We start from the raw sequence: 17,751 nt of genomic DNA, 5'->3' as shown, positions 1-17,751 counted from the left end.
ATACAGAGAAGAGAGTCGGTCCAAGAATTGAACCCTGTGGCACCCCCATAGAGACTGCCAGAGGTCCGGACAGCAGACCCTCCAATTTGACACACTGAACTCTATCAGAGAAGTAGTTGGTGAACCAGGCGAGGCAATTATTTGAGAAACCAAGGCTGTCGAGTCTGCCGATGAGGATGTGGTGATTGACAGAGTCGAAAGCCTTGGCCAGATCAATGAATACGGCTGCACAGTAATGTTTCTTATCGATGGCGGTTAAGATATCGTTTAGGACCTTGAGCGTGCCTGAGGTGCACCCATGACCAGCTCTGAAACCAGATTGCATAGCAGAGAAGGTATGGTGAGATTCGAAATGGTCGGTAATCTGTTTGTTGACTTGGCTTTCGAAGACCTTAGAAAGTCATGGTAGGATAGATATAGGTCTGTAGCAGTTTGGGTCAAGAGTGTGTCCCCCTTTGAAGAGGGGGATGACAGCAGCTGCTTTCCAATCTTTGGGAATCTCAGACGACACGAAAGAGGTTGAACAGGCTAGTAATAGGGGTGGCAACAATTTCGGCAGATAATTTTAGAAAGAAAGGGTCCAGATTGTCTAGCCCGGCTGATTTGTAGGTGTCCAGATTTTGCAGCTCTTTCAGAACATCAGCTGAACGGATTTGGGAGAAGGAGAAATGGGGAAGGCTTGGGCGAGTTGCTGTGGGGGGGTGCAGTGCTGTTGACCGGGGTAGGAGTAGCCAGGTGGAAAGCAATAAGGCACGAGGTGTGGTATATGGCCAATATACCATGGCTAAGGGCTGTTCTTAATCACTACGCAAAGTGGAGTGCATGGATACAGCATTTAGCCGTGGTATATTGGCAATATACCACAAATCCCCAAGGTGCCTTATTGCTATTATAATTTTATTTATGTTTGAACCTTTATTTAACTAGGCAAGTCAGTTAAGAACAAATTCGTATTTACAATTACGGCCTACACCGGCTAAACTCGGCCAAACTCGGACGAAGCTCGGCCAATTGTTCGCCAGCCTATTCCTGCATAAACTGGTTACCAACGTAATTAGGGCAGTAAAAATACATGTTTTGTCATACCCGTGGAACACGTCACGAGTATGTCAGCCAATCAGCATTCAGGGCTCGAACCACCCAGTTTGCAATGCTTATTTTATCTGTTGAATTCATTTATTCACAAATGTTTGTACTTGGTCATTGATTAAGTAACATTTCTGAGAAGCGTCATTGCCACAGTCAATATGAAGAAACCAATTAATTAACTCACTACCCAACATGGTAATAATTGAAACATAGTTACTCGTACAAGTGAAATTAGGAGGTAGTTATCTAGGCCTTGTGGTTAAGGCGACAGACTAGAAATCTTCCGAGCAGGTCAAAATCCTGCGGACAACGGGTTGTTGTTGTGTGCTGTAGCCTGCTGAATCATAATACAAGTCCAAATGTCAGATATCTCTTTTTATAGACAAAATATGTTTGATATTAAAGATTTCTGTCCAAAAAAGTATTACATGTTGTCGTGGCCGAGTGGTTAAGGCGATGGACTAGAAATCCATTGGGATCTTCCCGCGCAGGTTCGAATCCTGCCGACAACGTGATATTTTTCTCCCGTGGTTGGTAATGCCCAGGCGTTTACATTGTATCATAGATAGCTAGTATCTGTTATTGTATCACAACACATAAATCGCTAGCTACACGGTATCAATCTTTACCTACTTGAAATGAGGTTACGCCTGTCAATCAAGCACTCCTGTTCATGACAGCAGCAGTACCTGAAGCTATGGCGGACGAATTGCTAGATGAGGTTGAAACATAGTTCTGTCGCAATGTTTCATTGACGCCACAACTTCAAGGGAATGTTTAACACAAACTGGGGGAGAAAAAAAACTGGTGCATAGTAAAATGCAAGTGTTAACAGGCTAACGTTAACTAGTACGGGGGAATGGACTAACGTTAGCAAACCAAGTTTTTGACCATGACTGACACAGTGGAAGCTTATGCAACGTAACTAACGGCGGTAGCTATGTAACGTTAGCTAATTAGTTGCAAACGCCAGCCTTCCTAAAAATGAATTGTTATTTCATCAAGCATGTTAACTAAATCACCTAGTTAGCTATGTAACGTTAGCTTGCTAAAACTGTTCCTCGCTTCACACCGTCAGCACCACTGACGATACACCCAGATACACCCGTCTTGAGGACATACTTGACGATGACTTCGATTCCCTTGAGCTAAACGTGAGGAAATAATCTTAGCTACATCGCCTTGCAATGTTGAATGCTGTTGGCTAAAACATAACAGCATCTACTGTCCAGTAGTAGATAAGCAACCCATAGTCGCTAATTAGCTGGATATCACAGTATTAGCGAGCTATAATTAGATAAATACAAGGCTATGTTTGATTGTATTTAGCCTGTTTCCAATGGGAAGGTTGCTATCATATTTGACCTTCTGACTCCAATGTATTAGCCAACGTTACATTGCAAAAGGGCTGCCCTCTAGGTAGTCTCATATTTGCTTAACTTTACACATTTGCAGACAGGACAGCTTCCTAAAACGGCAAAGACGAAGTCATTGCCACAGGCAACAAGAAAGTAAGTTTGTGCCAATAACTCAAATTTAAAGAACCTCACATATTCATTTGAGCATAGTTGGTTGGTAGTAGTCGTACATGTAGGTAGGTAGTAGACGTCCATGTAGGAAGTTGTCGTGGCCGAGTGGTTAAGGCGATAGACTAGAAATCTATTGGGATCTTCCCGCGCAGGTTCGAATCCTGCCGACAACGGTTTGTTTTGTGTTGCAGCCTGTTGAATCATAATATCTGGCTGTATCATCCTGTCAGTGGTGTACTGCAAAAATTCAGATGTGTTCATTATTATTGAAACTCAGTAAATGTTATCTAAGACATCTGTAAATCTCTGTTGCATGCTGTCAATGTTATTGTATGTTTTAAAGTTGTCATTATCTTAGGCAGACCAAAATGGTAATTCACAGGAAGCCATAAAGTCTAGTATAATGAGCCTTTGGTAAAGCATGTGTTTGATCAACGCTCTCTTTCGATCCGAATCTGTTCTTATGTGAAATATTTTACAGTCTTATGTCCAACAATAAAATTACAATATATATATATATTTTTTTTCTTTCTCAGAAAAGGTGGGGGGGGGGCAAATAAAATCACTCTCAGGCCACCAGTTGGGGAACCCTGTTGTAATGTTAAGTGTGTGTAAGCATGGATCACATTTTAATATGACTCATTGTTTAACCTGTGCTGACAGGTCGTGTGACCAGCTGAAATGTATCTCCTGTGACTTTCGGGTGGCCATGTTTGACGATCATGAATGGGACCCCTCTTGTGATTACCTATTCTTCACTGAGCCTCCTCTCATTGGGCCGGATGTGTCTTTATGGGTTAACAAACTCTTTGCGGAATTTAAATATTGTTATTATCTTGAAACAAGTTTGAAGTTGTTACAGAAAACCACAAATCCCAAATGTATCAGATTTGAACAGAAGAGGGCAGTGTAAACCTTTTATTCTGGGACTTCGTGAAAATAAACTGGAATAATCTTCATTTGATTCTTAATGTAAAATACCTTTTAAGTGAGGATTATGACTTTAACCTTGATTGACATCCACCCTTTCAGAGAAACGGGTAACTTTTTGCCAAAGTGAGAATGACTACACAGTGGTTTAATTTAAAACTTGTTTTAACCGTGCTCTGAGATCAGTGCATGGCAGATTTCATAGGACAACTGGTACTAGTGGATGGAGACAGTCAAACAACACAACAATGCCACCTTGGGTGCCTCTCTGGTTCAATATTGTGTTGTTTCACTGACAGAGAGCTTGCCCATGATAACAAAGACGGACACTTAAGCTTAGTTAATGCAGTGAAGTGGAAGACGTTATAACAGTAGCGCTGTAAGTAAGCAGGCGTGGGTATTTAACTTAACACCAAGACAGGAATTAAATTATTCCAGGCTACACTAATTTGATACTATTGGTGAGAGTCGACTTGAAATGCACACTAAGACAATAGACAGAAGGGCTGTGCTCAAATGGGAGAAAAACATTTTAAAATAGAAAAAGAGCATGTGCAGTGGCTGATGTTCCAGGCTTGTGCGTTTTGCTGTCGGTGTTCTGGTGGACACTTGGTGGTTCCAGGCTTGTGGGTTTTGCTGTCGGTGTTCTGGTGGACACTTGGTGGTTCCAGGCTTGTGGGTTTTGCTGTCGGTGTTCTGGTGGACACTTTGTGGTTCCAGGCTTGTGGGTTTTGCTGTCGGTGTTCTGGTGGACACTTGGTGGTTTCAGGCTTGTGGGTTTTGCTGTCGGTGTTCTGGTGGACACTTGGTGGTTCCAGGCTTGTGGGTTTTGCTGTCGGTGTTCTGGTGGACACTTGGTGGTTTCAGGCTTGTGGGTTTTGCTGTCGGTGTTCTGGTGGACACTTGGTGGTTTCAGGGTTTGTGCTGGAGTATAGAGGTTTTACTAAGTTGCTGAGAGACTAGGGCTCCTCTACAAGACATGGGGATTCATGTCCATTGTGTCTTGTCTAATTTGTCTTTCCACCCAAATGTATTTACTTCAGCTGTAAATTGCAGGTTAACTCTGGAATATTTGTGATGTTTCCAATCATTCAACAATCTTTCAAGGGTCCTTGGAGGCTGGTTTTGTTCCATGCACATGACCAATTTGGGTCAAGTACTTTGTGAATTTAGTACTACTTATCCTATCTCTACATACCAGTATTATACTGTGAGATAAATTAATCTATTCATCTAGCTCATTGCTTAGCTAACCAGCCTTGTCTCTTTTTATCTCTGCAGGAGCAACATGTGAGACTGTCAGAAGCTGCGGGCCAAGCTGAGGAGAAGAAAGGGGGCGCGGGCATACGCCTGCCAGTGTAGCTGGCACTCTGCTCGAGACCTCACCGACCTGAGAGAACAGCACCAGCTCAAGTGGGTCTGTGGGAAGCATGACGTGTGACAGCCTTCTTTCTATCACACACACACACACACACATCACTTTGCAGTTACTTGAAAACCAATGTCCGCTTGTTATAGACATCCCAACACATATTTCTCTGCCTTGAGCATGATATAGGTCTTTCTCTGCATTACATTTAGTGTGTTCTGGGATTAAATGAACATGGTAGGTCTTCTGCTATCTTTAGAGATGTGATTTTAGCTAGCTCAGTTTTAAGAGCAGGTATATGTCAGACCATATTTGTGTGAAAACGGTACTTAGGAAAGATGAGGCTAAATATATATATATAATGTGTGTGTGTAGTATTTCAGTATGTTACATGCTTTTCTGTAGCCTTTCCTTCTCTGTCTTAGTTTCTAATTCCCTTGTCCTTTTGTTTATTTCCTCTTCTGTCCCTTTGAGTCAAATGTGTTCTCTGTTCAGGGATTCCTGATCTTACCATTCATGTATTGTGTATAATATGAAGTTGAGGTTAGTGTGGAGTTAAATGATGCAAGCTTTTCCTGTTGCATCTGTGCTAGACATTTAGACATAAAATATTAAACATAAAAGCATTACTTCACTCTGACCGCCAAGTAGTTGATACTTTATAAATGAATCATAATCAAATTAAGTAGTCTGTGGATAGTTTATTAAATATGTACTAATTTATTCATCATCAGGGAACCATAAAAAAAGCTTAACTCCCAAAGACATTCATGGGATTTGTTGTGATAGCCCAGTCAGAAGTAGGTATTTTGGATAGTAAAAAATGTGCTCATATTATGTACAAAACATCTGCATATGCGTGTATAGACTAGGCTATTCACATTTAGTCATAGTTGAATATATGTTGTGTGCACTTTTTTTTTTTTTTTAGCTTTTTCTCCTTGATAATATTAACACAATTGAATTTCAAGTTTTAAAAGTTTGATGTGCATTGACTGTGCTTTGTGTGGCTCAGATCACTGTATTAAATCAATATCAGTGACAGTGTAGTTTGTTGACAATGCTGGTCATTCTGTGCAGTGGAGAAGCGAATGGGGTTAAGACCGTTGGGCCAGTAACAGAAAGGTCGCTGGTTCGAATCCCCAAGCTAACGAGGTGAAAAAATATCTGTCTGTACCTTTGAGCAAGGCAATTACACTTAATTTCCCCTGTATGTCTTTCTGGATAATAGCATCTGCTAAAATGTAAATGACTCTGTTTTTATAGTTCTCACTTCACTGCTATGTTTGATGAAATGCTAGTAATTTGTTATGTCATCATAGTCACTGTCAGAAAGAGACTGGTCCGGGTCTTCTTTCACAGTAGCATCACCAATCCCCTCTTCATCTTGGACTTCTATGTTCTCATAAAGCTCCGAGGACGATGAGCTGCTTGAATCATCTGTATAAAAGACTTACATTACCATCTACATACATCCACAACAGGCTACATGTTTTCAGCAATTGCATCTACAATGCCTTCAGAAAGTATATATACCCCATTACTTTTTCCATATTTTGTTGTTACACAGCCTGTATTTAAAATAGATTAAATTGAGATTTTGTGTCACTGGCCTAAACACAATACCCCATAATGTCAAAGTGGAATTATGTTTGTAGACATTTTAACAAATTCATAAAAAATGAAAAGTGTTATGTATGGGACAAATCCAACACATCACTGAGTACCACTCTTCATATTTTCAAGTATGGTGGTGGATGCATCATGTTAAGGGTATGCTTGTCATCAGCAAGGAGTAGAGTTTTTTGGGGGGATAAAAAAAAACGGAATGGAGATAAGCACAGGCAAAATACTAGCGGAAACCTGGTTCAGTCTGTTTTTCAATAGACACAGGGAGACAAATTCACCTTTCAGCAGGACAATAAACTAAAACACAAGGCCAAATATACACTGGCATCGTAGTTACAGTCTTGACTTAAATCGGCTTGAAAATCTATGGACGGACTTGGAAATAGCTGTTTAGCAATGATAAACAACCAACTTGATAGAGCATGAAGCATGTCAAAAAGTATAATGTGCAAATATTGTAGAATCCAGGTGTGCAAAGATTTGAGAGATTTACCCAGAAAGACTCATATCGGTAATCACTGCCAAATGTGATTCTAACATGTATTAACACAGGGGTGTGAATACTTATTTAAATTAAAATATATTTTTCATTTTTTTAAATAGTGCAAACATTTCTGAAAACATGTTTTCACTTTGTCATTATGGGGTATTGTGTGTTTTTATTTATGTTATCCATTTTGAATTCAGGCTGTAACCAAGTGGAATAAGTCGAGGGGTATGAATACTTTATGAAAGCAATGTCCATTACAGACAGTACATGACTCTAGAATCTACTGCACAGTTGTGATCCATGTAGGGGAATACGGGTACCTGGTGCCGCCATTGAACATGACTTAATGTCAAGGACCAGGCTTAATCTTTGTCAAGGGAACCTACCCTTAATGATAATGCATCAATGTTTGAACATTTCAATCACCCCTTTGTATTAACGGCATAGCCACAGGAAATAGGGGTGCTGCGGGGTCCTACTAATTCAAAATGAAATAATAAATAAACAATTCTAATGAACAAAAAAGTACAATTAGAGAACAAAGCCTTAATTACTCCTGTATGAGCGGAGAAAAATACTAATCGTCAGTCGCTTAGTAGCCTGTTCTACTCCCAACCAAAAGCCTGTGACTTGTCAATGTGATTTTGTTTCACCTGAATCTCCATCTATATTTGGTTAATTCTCTGGCTGGGCAAATAAGTAGAGGTGGTAACTCATCTATCACTGATTAGAAACATTTAGCATGCAGTAATGTACCCCAAATCAAGCGTAGGCCTATTGTTATGCTAGGTCGTGTATAGGCAACTCCAAAAGCCAGCAGTGGTTGTGAAATATGAACAGGAGACTCATGCTTTTGAAAGTATAGATTGCTATTATTTTCTATGGGTATCATGATGAAGACACTCTCAATGTAAGACCCTACGGCTGCTCCCTATCAAAGCAGAGGGAGGGTAGAAAAGGGAAAAGCATGGGTTTGCCTTGGGCTCGGTTTCAAAATCACTTTGATTTATATGACAGCAGTCCCACACGTTGCCGTGACGCAAATTGTGTGGGAAAAATATTCTGGATTTTATTCTGTTATATTTAATTATATTCTCAGCCTACTATGAAATGTGTTGACTGTGACCAGTGTAGCCTAAGTGTGTCTTGTCTGTTTAATGAACAAAATAACGTGGTTTTATATGCATGGCACAGCCATGTAGCCTATAGGCTGCACAGACCAGTAACATCATTAAACTCAAAATATGGCATTATTTTGTATTATTTTTAAAATAAATTGTATCGGTCCTATAATGTTTCTTAGGACCTGCCAAAAAAACAAATGAATAGTAGATTTCTTTGTGATGGTGTATATTTATTAAAATAAATCCACCCACATCTACTCCCACTCCTAATCATGCCGGCTTGTGCACAGTAGATATAAAATGCTTATCCCGGCAAGAATGTGGTAAAAATGGGACCGTATGAATTGGGTTCTAAAAAACATTGGCAGATAAAACCATTTTACAGGCAACATGCAGTAAAGTCTGTCTATAAAGGGTATTAGTGTCCATAGTTTAATGGCAGATTAGTGAAAAACAGAGCCGGCCAATTTCCTCCATCTGAATGAGGACAGTCTCTCTTCCGCTCTCTGTTGGATTCAAGCATGCGCCTGCCAGAAGTACTACCCTTTCCATTATTCACTGTGATAGTAAATCTGACGAAAACTAAAGGAATTAAGTACAATTTAAATCCTCACAGATGTTTATGCCCCATACCCAATGGCTCCATCTGTCAGACTACCTTAGTTCTTTGAATTGAGTTTTGACACAACTTGAAATCACATTGGCTTATAAATTTAGAGAAACCTTTTGAATATGATTTGTTCTGTTTCTTTCAGGGATTACACCGGTGGTCGTCAAATTAATGTCAGGTTTTGAAACACAAGATGACACCAGCAAGGAGACTGAGAATTAGTCTCTGCAGGGAACATTACACGGTTCAATGGAAATTCTGTCCACCTTTGAAACACACATGCAGAGACTCATCAGAAATATCAGGTACCTTGATTTTGATTGCTCAGTAGGTGGCAGCTACTGTTCACAGGCTGTTGCTGATCCTGGTGTGTACTGGTTGATTGCACAGGGGAATGTGTATAGGTGTTCTCTGAGGAGAAAATGAGAAAATGTGCTCCCAGTGAAGTAATTACGAATCTACATATTTTCTCCCAAAAACTTTCAAGACAAAAGTGTAGTGCAAAAAGCCGTTGCTGTTGTGTCTACTCCATCCAGTGTTTAGACACAGCCAGATAAATGAGGTGTTTGTTGTTCTCGTGATATTGATTTGAACGGACCTGACTGTAGATGCTGTTCCACTGCCATCCCCACGTTGTAGTAGGATTCCCCTGATGATGTACTGCTACTCGATCCCAAGGATGGCTCTCTTCCACAGATCAAGTCTGTGAGGGCAGTTTCTCTCAAATCTGGACCTGGGTGGTTAGCATTCCACACAGTTACTCTGTTAACGTTGACTCATGAGAATGGATTTCATAGATGCACTGACTGACTCCACAAAAGCATTTTTGGACTACAATTATTTAATTTTGTTTATTTTTTGCAGCATTTGCCGTTGAGCATTTTAGACTGACCTGAGTCCAGCAGCTCCTTCTCCAGTGTCTCAATGTTCTCATAGCATTCCCCAGAAGACGTGCTGGATGACACCAGCGAATGACCTGGACATACAAATGGTTGTTAGTGCTAGTATGTTACAATAGGGCTCTTATTCAACTTTTCTGTCACCATGGCAATTTTTAGAAAATTATAACTTTTCTGATTCCTTGTTCTGCAAATGGTTATAGTAAAGTCCCAGATTTTAAGAGGACATTATGTCCTTTTAAGAGGATGAAGAAATCTGTTCTATATGGACACAATACGATCATGGTAAAAATCTGGTTCACCCAACCTGACAGTAACTTACGGCTTTGGGTGGCAGTGTTATTTCTCTCAATGCTATTGATTGTCTCAGTAACAATATTATATTTCTCAGGAGCGTCAGAGGTCTCTGCGGTCTGCGTGGTTTCCCATGGCTCTCTGCTTGTGCTCACTCCATTGTCAAGGACCCTGACTAATGAAAACATAAAAGACCATTTGGTTGGCACTGTGAGCAAGTCCTTGGACCACTTTCTCCCTTAATAGCCATGTGTCACTTCCCATATTTTTTATTTTAGAATTGCACTATTTATCCAAAACTATGAAGATGAACTGACCAAGTGCAGTAGCCATGGGAACAGAGGGTTGGTCATTGAAGTCAGAGTTTTCATAGTCAGAGTCACACGAGGCTTCGGTGTCATTCTGAGAGGGCTGTTTGGAAAGGTACTGTGGAGCTGCATGAAAGGCCACAGAGAAAATGACAAATGGGACACTTGAACTAATAAGACATTCCTTAAAATTGCAAGTAACTAATGGGCACAGAGAGGACAAGTGCACCAGTAGGAACTCACTGTAATCAGCTGTGTCCATGGTGACTGTGAGGAGGTTGACACTCTCCCCTCGGTCGGTGTGTTGAGACTGGATGGACAGCAAGCGGCCATCTTGTCTTTGGTGAACCAGAAGTGCTAGTAATGAAGGGAAAGTTTTGCCTTTGAAATGTATCTTTACCGAAGCTAGGATAATAGGTTTGTTGGCCTTTGTTGTCTTTGATGTTGGACAAGAAAATAAGGACAACACATCTCAAAACCAATTAAATATTTGAATTGACCGCTGTCACATATGGCACATATTCATATATCATCCTTGTGAAATAATAAATGCTGCTTTTTTAAATGTAAAGTTGGTGTGAAAACAACACTGGTGGTGGATTCTCTTAATGAGCAATCAACCAACCCAGTGATATGCATACTGTTACAGTTTGGTGATTTCCTTTGTGTACTGTATTGAATCACATTGCATTGTGTTTTTGTATTATCATAATTGGCAAACCATTGAGAAGAATATGTAATACCCTTCTGACAAAGCAGTTTCTCAGTCTTAATTACTACTCATTGATGATAGCATGTTTGTTGTTGTTGGTGTGAACAAATGGGGAGAGTGACAGTTGAGTCTGAGGCAAGAAAAGAGAAAGAAAAAAACTCACCAGCTCTCCTCCTGTAAGACAGGAAGAGTGAGGCATTGGAGAGGAGTGTGAGGAGGAGGGCTATAGACAATGCGATGCAGCCCCAGACAGCAGCTGCGGGAGGAGAGGACCAGCTCTCTGCACTGGTGACTAGTAGAACTGAGCCTGCTGGAAACAAGAACCTATCATAGTGCAGCGTACAGACTAGATAACAAATTATTCTTGACATGTTCTAATGAGCAGAGCAGACACTCTTGGTGTATTATTACACAGATGGAGGGTCATGTGTGTCAGCATCTATTGAAGGTACCTGTGGTTGAAGTCTGGGTGTACTGTTCTGCCGTCTCGTTGCCTGGTTGAGATGGAATTCCTGTCAGGGAAATGGAAAAGTCCTAGAGGTGTTAGAGAACTAGAATGTATAACAGATGCATGGCTCACTTCTCCTGAGTGCTCAAGGCACTCTTGTTTGAAAGACAGGGAACATTTTTGCTTAAAAAAAACATTTGCTCAAAAATGGTAAATCCAAGAGGAGTTGTGTTTGTCCATTTGTGTATCTAATGATCTATTGAACCAATATCTGACTCTTATTCAAAAGTTAGACATTTCAGTCAGTCATTTGGCATTACTGCCAGGAATGTTTGCATTTTTCTCTTTAAAAAATGTACTTTGAAATGTGTAGGACTCACATATTGATGGATGTAGCCTTTTGAGTAGGCCTACATAATTAACTATCACTTGAGGTGTTCGAAATGGATCAGAAACATGGTCAACAAGCCATGGCCTTGACAGAACTGGAGTCTCAGACACTAAAATTCACACTATACATTTAGCAAAAATTGTTCATTTAGATGCAAGATTCAAAACCCATGGAAGTGCCGAACAACTGTTGTCATGTTGAGGTCAAGGATGTTTGGATGTTTTCTCACCAAGGAACTCTTGAACTTGGCTCCCAGGTTGAACATCTTCCATTGAGGGTCTTCCTCAGACAGAGCTGTTGCGACGTGGTATTGAGGTGGTATGTCTACTTTCTGAGTGACATGCATTACTTAGGCCTGTGTGTTTTTGTGCTGCCTGTGTGTTTTTGTGCTGCCTGTGTGTTTTTGTGCTGCCTGTGTGTTTTTGTGCTGCCTGTGTGTTTTTGTGCTGCCTGTGTGTTTGTGCTGCCTGTGTGTTTGTGCTGCCTGTGTGTGTTTGTGTGCTGCCTGTGTGTGTTTGTGTGCTGCCTGTGTGTGTTTGTGTGCTGCCTGTGTGTGTTTGTGCTGCCTGTGTGTGTTTGTGCTGCCTGTGTGTGTTTGTGCTGCCTGTGTGTGTTTGTGCTGCCTGTGTGTGTTTGTGCTGCCTGTGTGTGTTTGTGCTGCCTGTGTGTTTTTGTGCTGCCTGTGTGTTTTTGTGCTGCCTGTGTGTTTTTGTGCTGCCTGTGTGTTTTTGTGCTGCCTGTGTGTTTGTGCTGCCTGTGTGTGTTTGTGCTGCCTGTGTTTTTGTGCTGCCTGTGTGTTTCTTTTTTTTTTTCCCGTTAATGAAAATAACAATAATTCATATGCAAAGCAGCTGTCTCTTTTCTGCTTACGACCTCTCTCACATCACCTGATCTCTGCGTTACTGTAGGAGGATTTGAAGCTTGTTCGTCAGTATCAGTGCTGAGTGTGACTGAGACTCTGAGTCCATTCGGACACGCTGATAAGGTCACGAGTCAAATCATTCTTGATTCGCTGAAAATCGGCGCTAAGATGATGGGGACTTGGTTCGCCACCAAGACACCGGATGTTCAGTCATGGTAATGTGTTTTACATGTTATTACTGCACTATCCATATTCAGATCAATCTAAAGATAATATAAAAACACTATGACATGATTCTGAAAACAGTAACTGACAATGATAATATTATAGCTGCAGGCTTACCTGAACAAACCACTGCAGCGTCCTCTTTGTGTCCACAGTCGTTGACTGTCCCCATGGAGGGACACTCCCATAGGTTCCTCTCGCTCCCCCCACAGTTCACCTCATCTAAGAGAACCAGACCAACACCCGCTTCAAAGGACCCGTCCTCCCCACTCACATTTAGGGCAGAGCCACAGCCCAATTGAGCACAGACCACGCCCCCATCTCTCAGGTCCCAACTATCGTCACACACCGTTCCCCATTTTTCCTCTCTCCACAACTCCACCCGTCCCTCACAGTGGTGTGAGCCTCCAGCCAATCGCACGGCCTGGTGCCCTGAGGAATGAACAGATCAACCAATCAGTTCATAGATCATCAGATTACCTCGATAGAAGCTGGGCCTCGCTCAGGATCATTAAAAAGCAGCTTGAAAATGGAAGCGTGCTGAAGGGAGGAACTTGTTGCAAAGCGTCCACAAAACACTTGAGACAGCCCATACGATGGCTCTCCATGGCATGCAATTTGCAGGCGTTACTGCAACAATGTGTTTGGGGTTGCTTATTAACAGTGGTAGCTATAACTCTTGCTCAAGATAAATTGTGCCGATCCACTCATAAGCTTTGCAATGAGGGTCTTACCACAGGTTATCTCAGTCAGGTTAGAGCAGTCCGTGTATGAGAGCTCTGTACAGTTCTCCACCAGTAGGTCTCTGTAGACACACTGGCTCAGACACGTTGAGCTGGAGTAGTTTAAAGTAGCTGTGCCATTCTGTCGAAGCTCATACACTGCCCCGCAGCTCAGGTTGGTACATATGTCCTCCACCACTTTGGCCCACTCTGCAGACCCAAGGTCAAAGGTCACCGGCCTCCACAGCCCTCGATGGAGCACCTCGACAACCCCAGAGCAGTGCTGAGATAGCCTGGGGGGGTGAGATATGGCTGGAGGGATGGGGAGATGCAGAATCAACATGAGAGTGAAATACAGATGGCTGTTTATATTTCCCCATGTAGTGTAGTCACATGTACAGTACATGTTATACAGCATAGTACACACACACATACCCACACACATTGAATGCCCTAGCTGTTTGTTGGCCTATCGGTTGCTGTGCTCTTTGCAGACGTTCAGCAGAGCAGCCACATCCTGTGAGTCATGTCCTGTGGAAATGTCACTGGGTGGTGAATTCGGAGGGGGACACTGAAGTCGACCAACCTGATTCTAGAAACACCACGGGACCAAATACTCAGTGGTTTCAAACCATGTGACACTGGAGCCTTTGGTTCAGCATATCACAATTCAGTCTTCACTTTTTTCCCGGTTTAAATGTGGAATTATATACTTAATTTAGGTTCAACAAATAGAGAATGAAAACCAGGTTAGTGTAGTATGATTATAACTGATTGATAGCATTTTCCTTAAAAATCTGATTCCACCGGACCATTTGATATCCTCTATGACACAAATGACAATTGATCATTCTTTTCTTCTTTTTGTTTTCTGTTTGTGTGTTAGAGAGAGCATATTTGTGTGTTAGAGAGAGCATGTTTGTGTGTTAGAGAGAGCATGTTTGTGTGTTAGAGAGAGCATGTTTGTGTGTTAGAGAGAGCATGTTTGTGTGTTAGAGAGAGCATGTTTGTGTGTTAGAGAGAGCATATTTGTGTGTTAGAGAGAGCATATTTGTGTGTTAGAGAGAGCATATTTGTGTATTAGAGAGAGCATATTTGTGTATTAGAGAGAGCATGTTTGTGTATTAGAGAGAGCATGTTTGTGTATTAGAGAGAGCATGTTTGTGTATTAGAGAGAGCATATTTGTGTATTAGAGAGAGCATGTTTGTGTGTTAGAGAGAGCATGTTTGTGTGTTAGAGCATATTTGTGTGTTAGAGAGAGCATATTTGTGTATTAGAGAGAGCATGTTTGTGTATTAGAGAGAGCATGTTTGTGTGTTAGAGAGAGCATGTTTGTGTTAGAGAGAGCATATTTGTGTGTTAGAGAGAGCATATTTGTGTGTTAGAGAGAGCATGTTTGTGTGTTAGAGAGATCATGTTTGTGTGTTAGAGAGAGCATGTTTGTGTGTTAGAGAGAGCATGTTTGTGTGTTAGAGAGAGCATGTTTGTGTGTTAGAGAGAGCATGTTTGTATGGGATGTTCCTCCCATTTTGCCCTAAAGGAGCCTTACGCATCATCATCATAACCCTCAGAACAATGAAAATATAGTCTCACTATGGCTTATTTGATGGTGACCTGTATCATTATAGTAAAACAAATGCCTTTGCCTCATATAATTTCGATCTCAGTATAATGACTTGTGAGCAATCAAGTTCTCTGCAGGATCGTTGCTTGAGGTTGTCTCCTCCCTCTAAGAAGCACACAGACACCTTATCCATTCATCCTTCTATTTTAGCACCTAGCAATTTGACTGGATGGGCACGAGGGATTGGAATTTGGGGTTTAGGAAGGAATGGGGGGTGGTTTTCAGAGAGTAAGATCGATGTAGATTGCAGTGGCCTCCGGAACCAAATGAAGCTTGATTGGAGGCTCGGGTTCTGAGGATCTTTTTAGCATAATACCAACCATTTAAATAAAACTGGAACTCACATAGATTGGATGTCTGCTGCTCATCAGTCTCTCTCGACCCAGAGAAGTTCCCCAGAACAGAGTAGTCTTTATTTAGAAAGCCTGAAAAGACAAACAACAAAGTAAACTAAGATAAATGAAAAATGATTGTAGTTATGCGTATTGTAGTTATGAGAGTATTCATGCAGCTGTCCAATCAGTTATTTCATCTTACCACGTGTTGTCAATGCTTTATGAAGCCCAGGACACGCAGTGGTAAATTACCAACAGGTTATTGAATCTGGCTCTAATCAGAATAATCTTTTCCATTTTGTAAACTGTCTGTTGATGGTATTTCAAGGTGGCTTACACAATAGTCCCATTAGAAGGATATAATATGGAGTCTGTAAATCACTATATTTACGTTGGATTTCATAACTGCTATTATCAACTGCCTCAGTTGGTTAATTTAGTTGTTAGATGGATATGCCATGAATAACATCTGTGGCTCAATGTTGAATTACAACCATTTTCACACTAGCAATGTTTGAGGAATCAATGCAGATAATGAATCATCTGTGAAGCAAAATAGTTTGTTCATGCTTTAACCCATGTCACAGCTCTCCTCCTCGGAAAGCAAATCATTTTGAACTGTCACTTTGTTTATGTATCTCTGTGACAAATTAGTGATTCATACAAAACGTTTACGTTTTAGCCAATCCTTGTTTACTATGGTTGGTTGATTTAAATTCCCTGTACTTTTATGTTGCGTCAAGTGGTCTTTGAATTTTAGCTAGCTGGTGTTCGATGAATCGTATTGGCTGTTGCAGTAAACTCCTTGCATTGGCAAGTAAAGTAATCCTCTGTAAGATTATGCAGCATTTAGCCTACAACTAGTTGGCATCACTCCGGTCAGACCTTTTTTGTATAAATATTGTATTGCTTGTTTGAACACACCAACACATGGCTGTCAAAAAGTAGAATAAAACGAAACAAACAAATTCATTTAAAAATATGGTGATGTTGAAGCATAATAAGAAAGCAAATGTGACTCCACTGCCAACTATTTTGATGTGCATATCTTTAGTATTAACAAACAACTCATACAAACAATTGTAAAATACATTTGATGCTGTGTTTGATGTACATAGAGTACAACCGTCATACTTTCCTTCAAAAGAGCCAATGAAGATAATATAATTGAATACAATCAAAGTAGAAATATTAGATGAAACGTTGTTACCTTGAGAGAGAACCAGAACTGACAGAAGTATTGTTGTCCTGAACAGTTCCATCTCACAGAAAACAGTTAGGCCGGGGTCCTTTGAGCTCCTCAACCGGAAACAACTTTGTTCTTTTAATATTAATTAACAATCAAACAAATAATGCACGTTACTGATCTTATCATGAGTCAAGCAGTGTGCTATATGTCAGAACTTGTGTACTCACTCTATTTGCACTGCTGCAACTTGTGGTTTCCATGAGCATCGTCTCTGACACAAAATCACATAGGCTTCTGTCTGTAGAGCACACTACAGACACAGACTGGCTGTGAGATACACCCACTGCCGTACACACAACTACAAGATATTTAATTGTTGGCTAACACCCTCGACAACTCATTTTAACCTCCCAACGACACTCAAAAAAGATTGAATAAACAAACTCAAATTCATATGCAATTTAAAAGAGGTTTACCCAAATTACAATTATCTCCTTATATTGATAAAGAGGAGCATGTAAAATGAATCGGAGCCAAATAACCCTGTTTTAGGATTCATGCCAACAAAACAAACAATACATCTACTTGAAAAGCCTTATATGCCAGAACATTTTTGAGAAAAGCTGTAGCCACTGGCAATACTAAAACGATATTATTACAGTCTAAATTAAACATCGATCGAAGCTAATACATTTTCATCAGTGGGCTGGAGAACAATTTTAGCACTTTGTTTGTGTGATTGTGAACAAAGACCAACTCCAGTACCATTCAGCTGGTAAATTATAGGCCCAGAGTAGGGGAAGGCATGGAAGGTCTGCCTGTCTGCCTCGACAGTCTGAGCAAATAAGAGTTGTGTAGAAGCTGTCCCCATACACAGTAATGGAATCTATTTAAGGCTATCTTATGATAGAACTTCACAAACATCTTGAACTTCAGTACGCAAAGACCACCATTATTACCAATAAAGACTA

General features: G+C 40.8%; 1 protein-coding gene and 2 non-coding genes across 7 annotated transcripts; 2 read left to right on the top strand and 1 right to left on the bottom strand.

Moving 5' to 3' along the window:
* The first annotated feature begins 1,519 nt into the window (after positions 1–1,519).
* trnas-aga (transfer RNA serine (anticodon AGA)) lies at positions 1,520–1,601 on the top strand. Its single transcript has one exon. It is a non-coding gene; the product is annotated as a tRNA-Ser (tRNA).
* Positions 1,602–2,709: 1,108 nt separating this feature from the next.
* trnas-aga (transfer RNA serine (anticodon AGA)) lies at positions 2,710–2,791 on the top strand. Its single transcript has one exon. It is a non-coding gene; the product is annotated as a tRNA-Ser (tRNA).
* A 2,812-nt stretch (positions 2,792–5,603) lies between these two features.
* Positions 5,604–17,088, bottom strand: LOC116353427 (T-cell differentiation antigen CD6). 5 transcript variants are annotated; one of them, XM_031789011.1, is made up of 14 exons: positions 17,008–17,088; positions 16,802–16,890; positions 15,601–15,681; positions 13,644–13,943; positions 13,027–13,341; positions 11,436–11,495; positions 11,147–11,290; positions 10,515–10,628; positions 10,281–10,397; positions 9,992–10,138; positions 9,663–9,746; positions 9,369–9,503; positions 9,080–9,181; positions 5,604–6,357 (listed from the first exon to the last, which is right to left on the bottom strand). In XM_031789011.1, the coding sequence occupies exons 2-14, from the start codon at positions 16,851–16,853 to the stop codon at positions 6,215–6,217; spliced, it is 1,794 nt and encodes a 597-aa protein (XP_031644871.1). In that variant the 5' UTR covers positions 16,854–16,890; positions 17,008–17,088; the 3' UTR covers positions 5,604–6,214. The 5 variants fall into 5 exon arrangements, with proteins under 5 accessions (XP_031644871.1, XP_031644866.1, XP_031644862.1 ...); XM_031789006.1 differs by having other exon boundaries at positions 11,147–11,293; positions 17,008–17,087; XM_031789002.1 differs by having other exon boundaries at positions 11,147–11,293; positions 16,802–17,068.
* Between the last annotated feature and the right edge of the window lie 663 nt (positions 17,089–17,751).

The sequence above is a fragment of the Oncorhynchus kisutch genome, linkage group LG2, assembly GCF_002021735.2.
Source record: "Oncorhynchus kisutch isolate 150728-3 linkage group LG2, Okis_V2, whole genome shotgun sequence".
Classification (NCBI taxonomy): Eukaryota; Metazoa; Chordata; class Actinopteri; order Salmoniformes; family Salmonidae; genus Oncorhynchus; species Oncorhynchus kisutch.
Note: the sequence above shows the minus strand (reverse complement) of the source record. Positions and strands in the feature narration are given on the sequence as shown.

Coding starts and splice junctions, on each gene's coding strand:
- LOC116353427 (XM_031789006.1), bottom strand. CDS start 16,853: ATGGAACTGTTCAGGACAACAATACTTCTGTCAGTTCTGGTTCTCTCT. Junction 10,398..10,514: donor CATGGACACAGCTGATTACA/GTGAGTTCCTAC, acceptor CCTTTCATGCAG/CTCCACAGTACCTTTCCAAA. Junction 9,504..9,662: donor GAAGGAGCTGCTGGACTCAG/GTCAGTCTAAAA, acceptor CTAACCACCCAG/GTCCAGATTTGAGAGAAACT.